The 15322-nt window shown below is 42.7% G+C and overlaps 1 protein-coding gene across 21 annotated transcripts in view; it reads left to right on the forward strand.

Annotated features, from left to right (window-relative positions):
- The window catches only part of ppfia1 (PTPRF interacting protein alpha 1), a 38820-nt gene that overhangs the window by 21774 nt on the left and 1724 nt on the right, over positions 1-15322 (forward strand). For 4 of the 21 annotated variants that reach the window (XM_071489792.1, XM_071489797.1, XM_071489802.1 and 1 more), the window contains 21 exons: positions 671-754; positions 862-993; positions 1224-1286; positions 1487-1566; positions 1651-1801; positions 2512-2735; positions 2842-3073; positions 5922-5951; positions 6818-6942; positions 7056-7228; positions 7354-7447; positions 7889-7900; positions 9109-9190; positions 9292-9492; positions 9882-9944; positions 10964-10990; positions 12912-13087; positions 13304-13401; positions 13520-13695; positions 14531-14599; positions 14719-14890. In XM_071489792.1, the coding sequence (XP_071345893.1) occupies positions 671-754; positions 862-993; positions 1224-1286; positions 1487-1566; positions 1651-1801; positions 2512-2735; positions 2842-3073; positions 5922-5951; positions 6818-6942; positions 7056-7228; positions 7354-7447; positions 7889-7900; positions 9109-9190; positions 9292-9492; positions 9882-9944; positions 10964-10990; positions 12912-13087; positions 13304-13401; positions 13520-13695; positions 14531-14599; positions 14719-14890 (2464 nt within the window). Of the gene's footprint in view, positions 1-670; positions 755-861; positions 994-1223; positions 1287-1486; positions 1567-1650; positions 1802-2511; positions 2736-2841; positions 3074-5921; positions 5952-6817; positions 6943-7055; positions 7229-7353; positions 7448-7888; positions 7901-9108; positions 9191-9291; positions 9493-9881; positions 9945-10963; positions 10991-12911; positions 13088-13303; positions 13402-13519; positions 13696-14530; positions 14600-14718; positions 14891-15109; positions 15175-15322 lie in introns of all 21 variants that reach the window. The other 17 variants (XM_071489794.1, XM_071489795.1, XM_071489798.1 and 14 more) reach the window with 11 other exon arrangements.

The following is a 15322-nucleotide window of genomic DNA, read 5'->3' on the forward strand; positions in this document are numbered from 1 at the left end:
TGTTTGGCATCTAACACAAACAGGAAGTGCCAGCTGATTTGCTCAAAGACTTGTTGAGACCCTGCCCATTAGAGCTACTAGAAAACTGGAACAGGATGTGTTGAAGAAAAATGTTTACCACTCCATTGGCTCTTATATAAAAACGAGCCAATAGACTGATAATATCTGCTGCACACACTGATTATATTTCTCAACATACCCAACTGCAGATGAAATATTGGATTAAGTATTGATATATCTATTGTCAGTAATAAACATAAACGTGTCATGTTGAATGTAGAGCCTTAATGAATTTTCCTGTTCTGTAGTAGATGTTCATTGTGGGAAGTATGGGCTGCTCTGTTTGTTTTGGTTTTTTTGTGGGTTGTGTTACTTTGCTCTTCTCTCCTAATGCAGCTGGTGCATCATTTTGCCATCAAATGAACCTGGCTGTGGTTTACTCCATCCATTTGAAGGACTTAAGCTTTGTCATTAAAACCACAACCAGGACCTGGTTTACCAGGGTCTCTCAGCAAGGTCCTTCTTCAGGATGGATGACTGCAGAGGGGAGATCAAAGCCTAGCTTTAGAGATACTCTCATTAGCTCTGAGAGGATTAAATATACTGAGCTACTGGGATACCTCAGTATATAAAAGATAAAAGTTTTTTGTCACTGTTCCTCCATTTTCAGGCAGAGGAACGTCATGGCAACGTGGAGGAGAGACTGAGGCAGCTGGAGACTCAGCTGGAGGAGAAAAACCAGGAACTGCTCAGGGTGAGGAAGAGAGAAAACCTGCTGTCATTACTGCTCACTGTTATGCTGCTGTTGAGACAGTCTTAATACATGCTTCCTTTTAAAATGCTGGTGTTGTATTTATGTAGGCACGGCAGCGAGAGAAGATGAATGAGGAGCACAACAAGCGTCTGTCTGAGACAGTGGACAAGCTCCTGTCAGAGTCCAACGAGAGACTCCAGCTCCACCTCAAAGAGAGGATGTCCGCTCTGGAGGATAAGGTGAGTCACAGAGAAATGTGGTGACTGGTGTAGTGATGATTTACAGGTGGAATCTAGGACCTCACTCTAAAGTCAGAGTGATGAGCAAAGAGGGAAACAGTCGGAGGACACTGTATCCTTAACCATTTAAATACTTGTTGTTTCTTCACTTTGTGTGTCATATATCAGGTTCATGGTTAGTAGCTCAGTGTTTATTACCAGTGTGTCAGCTTGTGTCTGTCTCTCTTCAGAATGCCCTCATAAGAGAACTGGACCACACCAAGAAGTTGATTGAGGAATCTCACCATGAGAAGGTGAGGGATCAGTTGAAGTATTAGTTGATCCTTCCCTGGTATCTGTGTTTTTTTTGTTGGTATTTGGGCTTCTGGTTTGTTTTTTTATTACTTCAAATAGATTTTTTTATTTTTATTTAAATTGTCTAGCAAATATGGCTTTTTTCTTCAGAGCTATTCTTCACTAGATGACTAAGATGTCTACATTTCCTCTCCTACAGGAGCAGCTTCTGATCCAGATTGAGACTATGAGGGCGGAGAACGAGCAGGGTAGGAGCAGGAGCAACTCCTTACTACATGGGTAAGCTGTTAAACTGGTAGAGCTCACAATGTGACCCTCTAACCTCTCAGAGTCTTTCTTATAGCTTTTCATATGTTTTCATAGACGGTCTCAGCTGGGCAGCACTCCAGATTTCAGGTATCCAGTGTCAGCTTCCTCAATGATGGACAGTAACTCAGACCATTATGGCAGTGCTCTTGTGCTGAGGCGACCTCAGAAGGGACGAGTGGCAGCGCTCCGGGACGAACCATCCAAGGTGAGGTCCCAGCTCGTTTGTGGTTGGCTTGGTTATTGATTTCATATACACAATACTCATATATTATTTAAGGCATTGTAGTTCCTCGGTTATTTTTATAAAGACTGCACCAGACAGTTGGACGATGTTCGTGTCCATTCTACATTCACCTCCTTGTTATTTATGCTGATGCTTTAACAGGAACAGTTTAGTTAATTCCTGACTGACATTATCTCAACAAATTAAGAAATGAGACCTTAAAGCAACTGAAATAATGTTTGTCCAGGTACAGATGAACAAATCCTCTTAGCTGCTCAGTTACTTCAAAATGGAGAAACTTGTACCTTAGACTCACTGGAGGCGTCTCTTTATTATATTTGGTGTTGTCTTCCTCTTAACTCGTGTTAGTTGTACGGTGTGCCTTCGTCCTTCCTCCACCTGTTCCAATCTAATGTTTGAAGTCTCTCTGATGATTTTCTTCTTCTCCGTTTCTCTCTGTTTGCTTCCACTCTGGACATCAGCGACATGTAAGTCAGTTTGGTGGAGATAGCAGTGACGGTTATTTGTGTCTGTGTCATGCATTAAATATCCAGCTAACCATTTATCTCTGTCACCTCTGCTTCTCTCATATATCTCTCATTTTATCCCCTTTCTGCTTTCAATATCTGCTTTTTTCTAAAACCGTCATTCTCTCTCCATTCCCTGTCTCATACCTGTATGCATTAATCCAGGTGCAGACTTTAAATGAGCAGGAGTGGGAGCGTATGCAGCAGGCTAATGTGCTGGCAAATGTGGCCCAGGCCTTTGAGAGTGACATGGATGCTTCAGACCTTGAGGAGGATCGAGAGACGATTTTCAGCTCGGTGGACCTGCTGTCCCCTGGTGGCCAGGCAGACGCACAGACCCTCGCCTTAATGCTGCAGGAGCAGCTGGATGCTATCAACAATGAAATTAGGTACTAGCTGCTACACAGCTACCTGAGCGAGCACACCAAAACCTTGCTTCATTTAACTTTACATTTTTCATTGTTGTTGCATTGTGTTTGTTTTCTTTCCCTGCAGAATGATCCAAGAGGAGAAGGAGAGCACAGCGATCCGGGCAGAGGAGATCGAGTGCCGAGTGGGCAGCGGTGACAGCCTGGGAGGACGTTTCCGCTCCATGAGCTCCATCCCTCCATCACTGTGTGCAGGCTCCTCATTGGGCGGCTCTCCCCCAGGCTCTGGTCACTCCACCCCCAGACGCATTCCCCGCAGCCCCAACAGAGAACTGGACCGCATGGGTGTCATGACTTTGGTAACACGTCCTTTACTTTCTTATGTTTCAGGCAGGATAATACAGCACTGCACTGACAAGCACATTTAACTAACAAGCCAGCATTATAGTTTTCTTGTAATTATTTTCACTGTGGTGTTTTGGTTTGTTGTCTCCCTGTAGTGCAGGTCAAAGAGTACATGTTTGTCTATGTATTCTTTATTGCGTTGCCTCTTCATGTTGATTTTGTTGTTTTTTTGTGCTCTAAATCTCATCATTGTGATTCATGCACTAATATTTTGTGTGTATGTATGACAGTATGTAACCATGTGCATATGTAACTGCCCCCTGCTTGTAGCAATATTGCTATGATCCCTACATCATCCAGAGCTCCCTCTCCCAGCAGACCCTAACTTATCTGCCCTATGGTGCAACTGGCTTCACTCCCCCCCCTCAAGCCTTTAGCTATGCACCCTACTTTCAGGTACCTCTCTCCACAGCTCCCTCCCTTCCTTCCCTCCTCGGGTGGGTGCAGTCTGCCACTTCCTCTCCACTCTGTTCCTTTTGACATGTTAAAATACAACTCTTTTCTCTGATGAATAATTGTGATTTGTCATGTAGAAGAACTTGTGTGTGAAACTAATAACAGGAATGTAACTAAATCAGATTTGATTATTTTATTAAGCCTTTGCCTTAAACACTGGGACTTTTCCAGTTTTACCTCTTTATCAGAAGTTAAATATTTTGTGACGGTCCTTCAATGGCTATTGATGATGAATGGAAGCAGGAAAAGATGATTTAACAGAAGACCCGCATTAGAATTCAGTCAAGATAACATTGTTAAAAAGAGTCTGTTTAAGGAAACAGACTCTTTTTGCATGTACACCTGGTAGCTAAAGGTTCATCTGGAATAGACTATGCTGTTAAAAGCACTAAGTCTTTTATAGAACTGATTGTTTTGCAGAACCTTGCAGGATAGAAAGCTGTGTGTGGGAGTAGAGTAATACCCAAAAAACAAAGGTCAGGTGACTGTCAGTGGATGCTCAGACTGTCCTGGTCCTGTTTCAATAATCTAGATGCATGTGAATATTTGAACAATGAGTCGAATGGGACACACCTTTAAGCTGGAGACCAGAATTTCCTTTTATGGCTAATACTAGCAGAACAAAAACATTGTTGTTTTGGTTTAGGAACTGGGAAGCTCCTCCTGCTCACCTGTGTACCTGAGGCTGCACACAGAGCGAGCTGCTTTTCTATGGGAATCACTTTGGTTTGTTTTAGGCCACAGTCTGTGTAACAGGCGGCCACTGTGTTATTCTGTGTTTGGTAAAGTTGTCTCCTTGGAGCTGTAGTACAGCCACTATGCTTTACGCTACACAATATTAACAAACAAGAAAAAGAAGTGAGATACTGGAGCCTCCTTACCTGCTGAGGCTCTGTATCTGTAGATTCACTTGTTTTTGAGACCTGTTTCTGTCAGGTCCTGCTCAAAAGTTGCCATTCTTTTAACCCTTCCCATGTATTCAGATTTTTTTAAACACACAATTGTGTTTTTAAAAAATAACGGTGAGCTAGGGTGGAAATTTTGATTCTCTGGGCCATTGCTTTTCCTGTCAACACTAGAACTGGCATTACTCATCAGTCAGTCCTTTAAGGAATTTTGATCTTGCAATTCTAGGAATTGATTCAAGTTCAAGCAGTACCCCCATGTGTTCAAGATTTCCAGTCATCAATCACTGCCCATTTCTGTTTATGTGTCGTGTTTGTTGAAGTTATCGGTGAAAACAAGTTGTCATGCAGAGCAGTTATTGTTTAGTTCAGTTATTGTAGTGAAAAGAGAGAGTGAAGGACTACAGTTCAGAAGTTTATTTAAGCAGTGAAAGGAGTGCTGTTTTTAGTTTGTCACATTAGGCCTGAAAAACAACAGTCTATAGTCTTCCAACAGTCACATCTGTCTTAAAAGCATCGGTGAAACTAGTCACAATGTTTTAATCCCTAAATAAGAAGGAAGAAAAGGAACATTTTGGGTGATTAAATTAATTTTTTGCTCACCCACTCAATTTCCTCTTCCTGTTTCCCTTTTACAGCTCACTAATCTCTTCCTCACGGTGTCAGTTGAGGAAAGGAAATGAGTGATTAGGTATTTTTACCCTGGGGGGGCAGGAGAACCTCCCATAGAAATGTGGCACGGTGATGGTTTATTTGCTCTGCTAATGCCAGGCCTGTGAGGAATGCAGCATGGAAAAAAAATCCTCTCGCTTTCAAGGTGCACAGTGGAAAAAGTGATGAGAACAGCTCTGGTTTATGAAGTCAGGTGTCGCAGTGCCAAGCGTATAATATCACATAAAGCAAAAGCAGTCGGATTACTGTGAAGCTAACTAGCTCATAGCACTGATAGCTATGATTACAGCACTCTGATGTTAATCAGAAGTGACCCTGTAGCTGCTCAGCTGCCTGCGCAGTCGATTATTAAATGTCATCAAGGCTTTGATTCGTATAGAAGTCTGCCCTTCTGATTTCCCTGAATTTCCTTGAACTAGGCTGCACCCATCCAACCTCGTCCTGACCCCACCTCCAGTGTGGTTGTTTTGCAGTGTCTCCTGCTCGGGTGGGGTGGTGCTCCTGCAGACTTTATTTTCCCATGAATTGCACGTCTTCACTGCACAATTAAACTGACAGTTCCTCTGGGGCTGTGTGTGTGTGTGTGTCTGTGTGTGTCCGTGTGTGTAAGCCTGCGTGCCTGTGCACCAGTGCCTGGGTACATGGGTAAACGTATATCTTGTTCTGATTTCCTGCTGCTGTGTGTCTGTGCATGGCTTGGTTCCACTGCTGGTCTGTTGTGTGTCTCACTAACTGCTTTTCTCCTCTCTCCTTTTTTGCCATGCTTCAGCCTAGTGACCTGCGCAAGCACCGCAGGAAGGTAAACTAGAGACCTGCTGTACTGGGCTCTGTCAGCTACCTGTCTATTACCCTCACTCCCCTCATCTCCCAATCCCATCCCCCAAGTGTAATCCACAATGTTCAGCTTTAGTCCCTTATCCCACAGTTCACCACCCAGTATAAATTATATTCCTGCATAAACTCTCAAACACCCTCCTGATACATTTAAAAATGTTGCAGTAAAATCTCAAGAGACTGTGATGAGTCAGACTTGAATGAATGACCAAAGCAATACTATCAGTTTACCTTGGTGCTTTGGCCTCAAGTTGGTGTTTTGCTACTTTAATATTCTTTCAGGATTTTCATCTGTTGCAACTGGGACCAACAGGATGCAAAACCAAAATTAACCCTAAAAAAATCAATTGGGGCATCATGCTAATTACTGGGCTCTACCGTGCTCTCATCACACCACTGATTTGGAAAAAGGTCAACTGATGTAACTAATGTTACCTGCTCAGATGTTTCTTTTCCTGGTCAGACCTGATTCTTTGCATCTACATTTTTGCCTCCACATCAAAGTCGGAAATATTATCTTTTTTTTTTGCCCCAGTGTTGATCACATTTGTTCTCTGCTTGCAAAACGTCAGAAGAATTCTTACGTCTTTTATATTCCTGCCACATTTACCCTGAGCTATAGTATTAATTTATAATATGTCTGGACTGATCAGAGACAACCTGCTTGTAGCATAAAAAATATATAGTGTAACTTTAATGAAACAGCTTTTTATTTAGCAGCTGTGTGTGCAGAACAAAGTGTGTTCTCTTATTTTTTATGTCATGGTCTGTACAGAGTAAAATCAGGAACGATGCACCTCACTAACATCTGTCTCTCCCACTGATACGCAGTCTGCTCAGGATGATAAGGCCACTATCCGATGTGAGACATCACCCCCCACCACTCCACGCTCCATGCGCCTAAACAGAGATGCCGGGCATGCTGCCAGCCATGAGGACATTAGAGACATTCGAGGGTAAGACCTGTGCCTGTCACCTGAAGAAAAGATAAGCTCTTTGGTTTGCCGTCTGTCTACCATTAGTCTCTCTTTTCTATCTCCATCTCATCACTCACCCTCTGGTCCCACAGTCTAGCTGGCCTGCAGGATGGCCAGGGTAGTAACCCCAGCAGTAGTAACAGCAGCCAGGACTCCCTCAACAAAGCAGCCAAGAAGAAGAGTATCAAGTCATCCATTGGACGCCTCTTTGGAAAGAAGGAGAAGGGCCGACCCAGCATTCCCGGCAAGGACTCCCCCAGCCAAGGTCAGACACTGGGCCCAGGGTTTCATTCCAATACAGCACATGTTTGTGTATATGTACGTCATGCCACCAGCATCGCTGTTCCAGGTCATATCAGAACTGAAGGAGGTGTTTGTTTATGTTCCTAGCTGGCACTCCTGAGGCAGAGAGCTCTCCGAAGGATGGCTTAGGAATGGGCACCCTGGGGGGCCCTGCAGAGAAGAGCCGAAAGCTGCAGAAGAAGTAAGTGTCTTCCTAACAGTTCCCTAAGCCTCAGCTGTTTCCACAACTAATGTAAACTGAGAGTAAGGATTAAACAATTGTGTAGCATGCCTATAGTGGAGTACAGTGTTAATAATGTAAATGTCCATGAGTGTCGTTGTGAGCTCGGTGCTCCTGCTGCAGTCCAGACCTGGCTCACTCACTCACTCCCTCCCTGCCACTTGGCTCACGCTCACTTCTATCAGCTCATCCTCCTTTCACTCCACACCCAGTCATTTCCATTGCCCTCATCTCCCACAAAGATTTTATGTTTTTTCCCTTGTTCTTATTTTGTGAAACATGTTGCCAACACCGTAAATGTTGTTTTGCTTCTTAAATTAGCATAAATTCATTCTATCTCTTTATTGTTTTGCCAACCTCCCTCTTTTTTTTTTTACCATCCCCTTCTCATTCCATGTGTAGTCCAAAGACAGGGTAAGTTGGTTCATATTGCTTTTGCTTTGCCTTTATCTTCTTCCCTCACTTGGCTTCACGTTGACCTCACCAATAACCACGGACCCCAAACAAATGTCCCTCCGACTCTCTGATGGCTTTTCCACGCTGCTCTTTACCCTGCTTTCCACAGAGGAGCTTAACTAACAGGAATGTGTGTGTGCTGATTTTTAGTGAGTGACAAATTTTCCTCTCGCAGTTTTCCTACTGGAGCATGAAGTTATGCACATCAACTACAGGAAAGGTGGTTAATGGAAAAATTCTACAGAATAGTTGACTTTTATTGAGTGTTTTTGTCCATACATTTGAAAAAGTCAGACAAAACACTTCAGCCGAATCACTGTGTTGTTGCTAATGACCTCAGAATTTAATTGAGGCAACAACAAGAACATGTTTTGAACATCTGTTAATCTTTTTATAATGGCAGATCTGCCAAACAGGATGGGCTTGTTTGTGCTGTGTGCCACAGCCCCATCTAGTGGCCAACTACAATGGTTTTCTTCATTTTACAGCTTTGGTTCAGATTTGTTTTCATGGTAGTGAACTGAAAGAGCTTAAAGAAGCTGCCTCAAGCATCCCCACAAACCTCCTGGACTTGTCCACTAATGTCTTTGTTCCTTTTTTACAAACTGAGAATGTGCATGAAGTGAACGAACAATATTTAGAAACCTATTGCAGGATTTTCTCCGTCCTTCCTTCTGTGCATGTTGTAGCACCTGCAGTTGTAGAGGAATGCGTCCATACTAAGTGGACTTTGTAAGTGGACTCTCAAAGCACTGGTTCTGGGAGAAAACCTAACTGACTGATAAAGTCCCTCAGTCCTGAAGCCCTGGCTGTGACCCAAATCTCCCAGAGGCTTAACAAAGACACATCTGGTTGAACCTGCGGGTTTTGGTCTTGATGGGTGGTGTTTGGTTTGTACTTTAAAATGACTGTCAAAGGTTTTCCACATGTGTACGTCTCTGAGTCTTCCTGGGTTTCAATCTCTGTTTTCTCTCAAACTCCTGCTCTCTGTTCTGAGTGTGCATGTCAGTCGGCGTCTTGCAGTTTGTATAAAAGGTGAATTGGATCGAGTGCATACTGGGAGTTTATGATGGGCACTGTGGATTTGGGTGTGTGGCTACTACTTGGGTTTTTGGGAAAGTGAACTCTTATAGTATGTTGGCTTTAATGTATATTTTGTGTCTCAGGCATGAATTACTGGAGGAGGCTCGCAGGCAGGGCCTGCCATTCGCCCAGTGGGACGGACCAACTGTTGTGGTTTGGTTGGAGGTACAGCACAGACACAACTGATCTGAAGACTGTTCAAACTAGTGAAATATCTTTTATCGTTTATCCAGTTTGACTGATTGCACTGTCTCTCCTCTGACCAGCTGTGGGTGGGCATGCCAGCCTGGTACGTGGCTGCGTGTCGTGCCAATGTGAAGAGTGGAGCCATAATGTCAGCGCTGTCGGACACAGAGATACAACGGGAGATAGGAATCAGTAACCCGTTACACCGTTTGAAGCTTCGCCTGGCCATCCAGGAAATAATGTCTCTCACCAGCCCTTCTGCCCCGCCCACCTCAAGAACGGTATTTATCTGTTGAGTTCATGTGTTGACAAAAACACACACACAGGACACACTCAGACGTAGCTGCTTGTCATCTTGATACAGATACTGTGGAGGAACCTTTTTACAGACTTGATGATGCCTGTTATCTCTCTGTCCACACATCCTTGTCACCTGTTTGAGCATGACACTTTAAATGCATTAACATTTTAACTACTTATATACTTAACATGTACTAATGATGGGATCAAACAGGTTCTGATTTTTGCTTCATTCTTTGCTAACAATGATAACGATAAATGAACAACCACTTGTGATTTTTCTCTCTATCCCATTCTCTGTCTGTCTTTATTCGCTCCTTCCTCTTTGCACACTTCTCTCACTTGTGATTGGTGGGTGTCAAATGATCAGACCACAGGAAATGTTTGGGTCACACATGAAGAAATGGAAAGTTTGGCAGCCACACCTCCCACGGTTAGTCTGTCCTGATTGGCTCGACCCCGGTGACTGTCGAGGCTCGTTCCAAGTTGCCTTCAGGACAGTCAGATCTCACTCAGTAACGTTTGACATGTTACTGTGGTTGATCACGTCAGCATTTATCTAAAAATTTTACATCACACAATTTCTGGCTAATAAGGCAACTTGGAAAAGGCCTCAGTTTGTGATTTTTCCGTCCTCCTAGCTGGTATTAGGTCCTAGTTTGTAGTTGGTCTCTTCCTTTAAACCTTCTATACTGTATGTGTGTGCTTTTACAGTAGCTAGTGTTGTGTGTGTGTGTGTGTGTGTGTGTGTGTGTGTGTGTGTGTGCGCGTGCGCATGTGTGTGCGTGCTATATACTTGATTAAAAACAGTTGTAGTTTCTAAGGGTTCAGTCAGACAGTCAGAGCATCGTATCAAAAATAAAGGATACCTTGTTCTGCACAGCAAGCATGAAAGACTCCCTCACACTGCCATCTTTCTTTATTTTATTACATTTTTTTTAATATAAGTTTTCCTGGAATGCACTAGGGTTGGGCACTATGATGATATTTAATGTGAAACAGTTAAAGCTTAGTGTTTATACCTTGGTAGCTTCTCCTTTTTAATATGTCATTGTACCATCATGGGCGGCATTTTAAATCTGCTTTATTGCAGTTTCGAATTTTTACATGATTTTAGCATCAATGTGATGCAGCAACTTGATTTGTCAGTTGTTGAATTTGTTTGATTTCCTAAAAAAACAGACATCGACACAGTTTTATCAATATTCAGAAAATTAAATTTATCATGAGATATAGTGACGTCAGAATCTAAAATCCATATTGCCCACTCCTACAGAGATAATGTTTTTATTTCCTCTTTGCTGCCTCTCCATGAATTTGTCTGGTTTGTTGTTCTGTTACTTTGAATGATATTTTCCACATGAAGCCGCTCTAACCCCGGCACTGCTGCATCACTAACCCCTCGCCTGTCTTCTCTTCTCACCATGCTCACTCTAACCCTGCTAACACCAGGAGGATGACGAGGGTAGCTGGGCCCAGGTTTGCACACGTTCCCCAAAAACCCACCTATGCTCTCCTTCTTCTTCTACTGTTCTTAACACTGTATTTTACTCAGTGTTTAGTCTTCAGAAAAAAAACCTCTTAGAGGAGGTGTCACAGTTTTCCCTCTGTTTTTATTTCCATTTTTCTCTAAGGTTGCTTTCACAATGAGCATGTTTGGTGGTTTGGTCAAATTGTGCAGGTTTATTTTGGTTTATTTGTACAGTCGGGTCATTTGAACTTTAATTCCCCCAAATATTAACTGCAGCCAGACACCTGCAGTCATAGACGTCTGTTCTCCTTCAACAAGACTGTGGTGGCGCTCGTTAGTTGTGTCATCATGTGTCATCTAAAATATCTCAATTCAATTTAATTAAATTAAATTCAAAAAACTTTATTTGTCCCCGGGAGGCAATTCAAATCACGTAAAGCAGCATACATAAACACACGACAAGTAAGTAATAGATACAAATCATAAAAGATAAATAAATACTCGTAATATGTGCAAATTACCAAAGGGTATGAAGTGGTTTATCTATAACACCAGAACACAGTTTTATGCTTTATTAGGACACAAAATAATATGAAGATCAGTTAAGATGAGAAGCAAGAAAGATAAGTTAATGCAATTATTAATCTAAATGTATAGATTAACAAAAAAGCCTTTCTATTGTGGTTTAACCCCAAGTAAATGAACTGAAAAATAATTAATCCTCATTTTCAAAACACCATAATTGAATTGAATAAGACGCCTGGAAATAGCATGGATGTTAAATCATCTATACAGATCTGATGTCTGTCTCTGAGCTGCTTAGATCAGTTTAAGCTGTTTCCTCCTTTTATTTGAAGTGGTCTCTGGTAAAATATCTCCATACGTCCGTCTTGCTGTGTTCTTTTCCTCACAAGTCGCAGCAGATTTGTTTGCACCCATACTCGCAGCCATTCTGCGTGGTGTTGTTATTTTTCCCTGTGCCAGCCTTCTTCTTTTCAGGGTTATTATTCTGCCCTTTGCTACCTACAGTACTTTAGAAAAATAAGTAATCAGAATTTGGCATTGATTTGGGACCAAAATATCAGTTCTCGTGACATCCCATGTATACAATGAATACCCCAATGAAGCCAAGAGGCACCGAAGGTCTGATCTCTGGTCAAGACCATCTGCAAATGTGGCTAGTGACAAAATTATATTAATTAATTTAATGGAGGAGGCTGTACTTATAAAATAGCCACCAGAGATACTGTGTATTCTCAAAATCCAGGCTGACCACATATTTCAGAGCCGCACTTACTCATTGTAGCTGTACCTTCAGTTACAGCTCACTGGTCTCATCTAGTGGTCGTCTTGTTGAAGTGCAGAGAGGAGGTTTCAGGAGGAAACCTGTGGTGGTTTGTCATCACAGGTTTTGTCACTTGTGGTTTATCTGCAGTGTGTCAGGTTCCTGTGTAAAACCACAGTGTTAGAGGAGTTTACCAACAGTCGTGCAGATAGTAAAAAAGAAAAAAAAATTAAGCTACTTGTACAGTATCTGCTTAAAATGTATTTTTATAATTGTATATTCACATATCTGATATAGAACTGTCTTTATAAACAGGCTAATTTAGAATAATCTTTGCAAAGTTTCTGCGTTTTAAAACCATTAATAAACAGGATCCAGCAGTTTAGTGTTGAAGGCTGACATCAGCTCACATTTTTAATTTTATTATCTGTTATAATTATTGATTTAAAAAATAATCCTTGATGATCATACAGAGAAATCAGTGAAGATGTCGACTGTTTTCATGTCAAGACAAATGTTACAAGCTCCTGAACAACAAAAGAGAAAATATCACTTTCAGTATTAATGAGTAGTAAATTAGTATCTAACAAAGAAACAACACTCTCCATAGTTCCAGAGTTAAGTCCTCTGCTCTCTGACTGTAGACGCTGGCGTACGGAGACATGAACCACGAGTGGATTGGTAACGAGTGGCTGCCGAGCCTGGGTTTGCCGCAGTACCGTTCCTACTTCATGGAGTCTCTGGTGGACGCCCGCATGCTCGACCACCTCACCAAGAAGGACCTTAGAGGACAGCTGAAAATGGTGGACAGCTTCCACAGGTAAAATATAATCAAGGTTATCTTTTCATCATTCTGAGCAAATGTCTGTGTTGTCTGTGTTTTCAAAGCCTGATGCTGCTTCTTCCTCTGTGTCACTGATCTGTTTGTTGTCCAAAAACTGTGAAACATGTAACAGGACAATGCTGATCATTTGGATGCACTAATGTGAAAAAAACACAAACAACAAAGAACTGTGTGTGTGTGTGTCTGTAACAGGAACAGTTTTCAGTGTGGAGTGATGTGTCTGAGGAGGCTCAACTATGACAGGAAGGAGCTGGAGAGGAGAAGAGAGGAGTCTCAGCTTGAGCTTAAAGGTAACAAACACCCTCCTGAAATGTCCCCCACTGAGTTACGTGTCTGTTTAAATGACGCCTTTATGATATGTCTTCTGTGAATTAAAGCTAAGCTGGATTTCTCTCACTGTTATTCCAGAAGTGCTGGTGTGGAGCAACGAGCGTGTGATCAGCTGGGTTCAGGCCATTGGACTGAAGGAGTACAGTGGAAACCTCTATGAGAGTGGAGTCCACGGAGCCCTGCTTGCCCTGGACGAAACCTTTGATCACAACACCCTGGCCCTGCTGTTGCAGATCCCCACACAGAACACACAGGTAATCTCACACACACAACACACACCTATTATCCACCAGCATTGTTTTAGCCTCCCTAACATCTGACTCTAGAACATCTAACACGTCAGCATGTTAGCATTGTCATTTTCAGCTGTTCAGAGCCAGCACAGCTTCACAGAGCTGCCAGCACATCATGTGAGCTGAATGTCTGACACAGTGTAGGAAAGATTTTTGTTTTGTAGGCTGACAAAGGTCGTGTGCAAATATCCATAACATGTAAATTCAGCGCTTTTATATCTGTAGTTTTAAATACTAGATAAAAAATCTCTAAGCAAGGCGAGTTTATTTATATAGCAGTTCAAGGAGCTTCACAGAGGCATAGATAAACTAAAGATGTTGACAATAAGACTTTAACAAAACATTAAAGATGCATTTAAAAGACAAACAAAAACAAGCAAATAAATAGTTAAAGATGAAAACGAAGTTGTGTATGTAATTTACTGATAAGCTGCAGCAAACAATAATGTTTTAAGCTCTGGTCTAAATGAGCTGACAGTTTCAGCAGACCTCAGGTGTTCAGGAAGCTTGTTCCACAGGTGAGCTGCTTCACTGCTTCACCTGGCTCGGTTCTGATTCTGTGAACACTGAGTAACCCTGTCCCAGGTGAACCTGAGGGGTCTGCATGCTTCATAACACACGAGTAGATCAGAGATGTGTTTAGTGCTTTACAGACAAATAGCAGGATGTTAAATCTGTCCCCAACACACAGAAAGTCAATAGGTTTTCTCATGTAAAAGAAGTAAATTTAGAGTTAAAACATGATTTGAATTCACCAGAAATCTGTGCTTTTCCTCCTCTTATCTCTCCTTTCTAGGCCAGAGCAACTCTTGAGCGTGAATACAACAGTCTGCTGGCCATTGGCACAGACAGGAGGATGGAAGAGGTGACAAACAGACACACAACACAGTGACACAAACCGAGTGAGGAATTATGTGTGAAAGTAACACACCTCTCTTCATCTCTCCACCTTTCCTCTTTCCTCACTGCCTCTCTCTCCTCAAGGATGACGATAAGAACTTCCGCCGAGCTCCCTCGTGGAGGAAGAAGTTCAGGCCCAAAGACATGAGGGGGGCGTCCCTGGGTGCATCAGACACGCTCCCCGCCAACTTCAGAGTGACCAGCAGCAGCAGCGCGGCGTCCCCCTCCACACAGCCAAAGAGGAGCCCGATGGATGGTAAGCAGAGGGAGGAGTCTCGGAAGTGTGTGCATGTGTGTGCGTAACTTCACAGTGTGTGTGTCACTGCTGCTTCTTGCTCAAACAGACCTTCTCTGATGGGAAGTGATTCCTCACGTACTCTGAGTTCTTCTCTTCTTCTCTTCTCTGCTGTTTGTTCATGATGCTGTGACTAACGGCATGTCTTTGCATGTGATTTCTGCCGCCATGGAAACACAGGAAGTCAGTCTATACAGAGGCTGGACACTGCCACAGTCAGGACCTACTCTTGTTAACACACAACGGTAAGATCACACACATCAACTGTGACACTCAGCGTTCAGTACGACTATTTCCTCACTGCGCAGCTGCACTTCTTTCCAGGCAGACAGCAGCTTTCTTGTACAGTTCTCGGCTCCAATAACGCACGTGTTACGCCTCTCCTCTCTTTCC

This window comes from Trachinotus anak, unplaced genomic scaffold (assembly GCF_046630095.1).
Source record: "Trachinotus anak isolate AG129_WGS33_773 ecotype Australia unplaced genomic scaffold, CSIRO_AGI_Tana_v1 ptg000011l, whole genome shotgun sequence".
Lineage (NCBI taxonomy): Eukaryota > Metazoa > Chordata > Actinopteri > Carangiformes > Carangidae > Trachinotus > Trachinotus anak.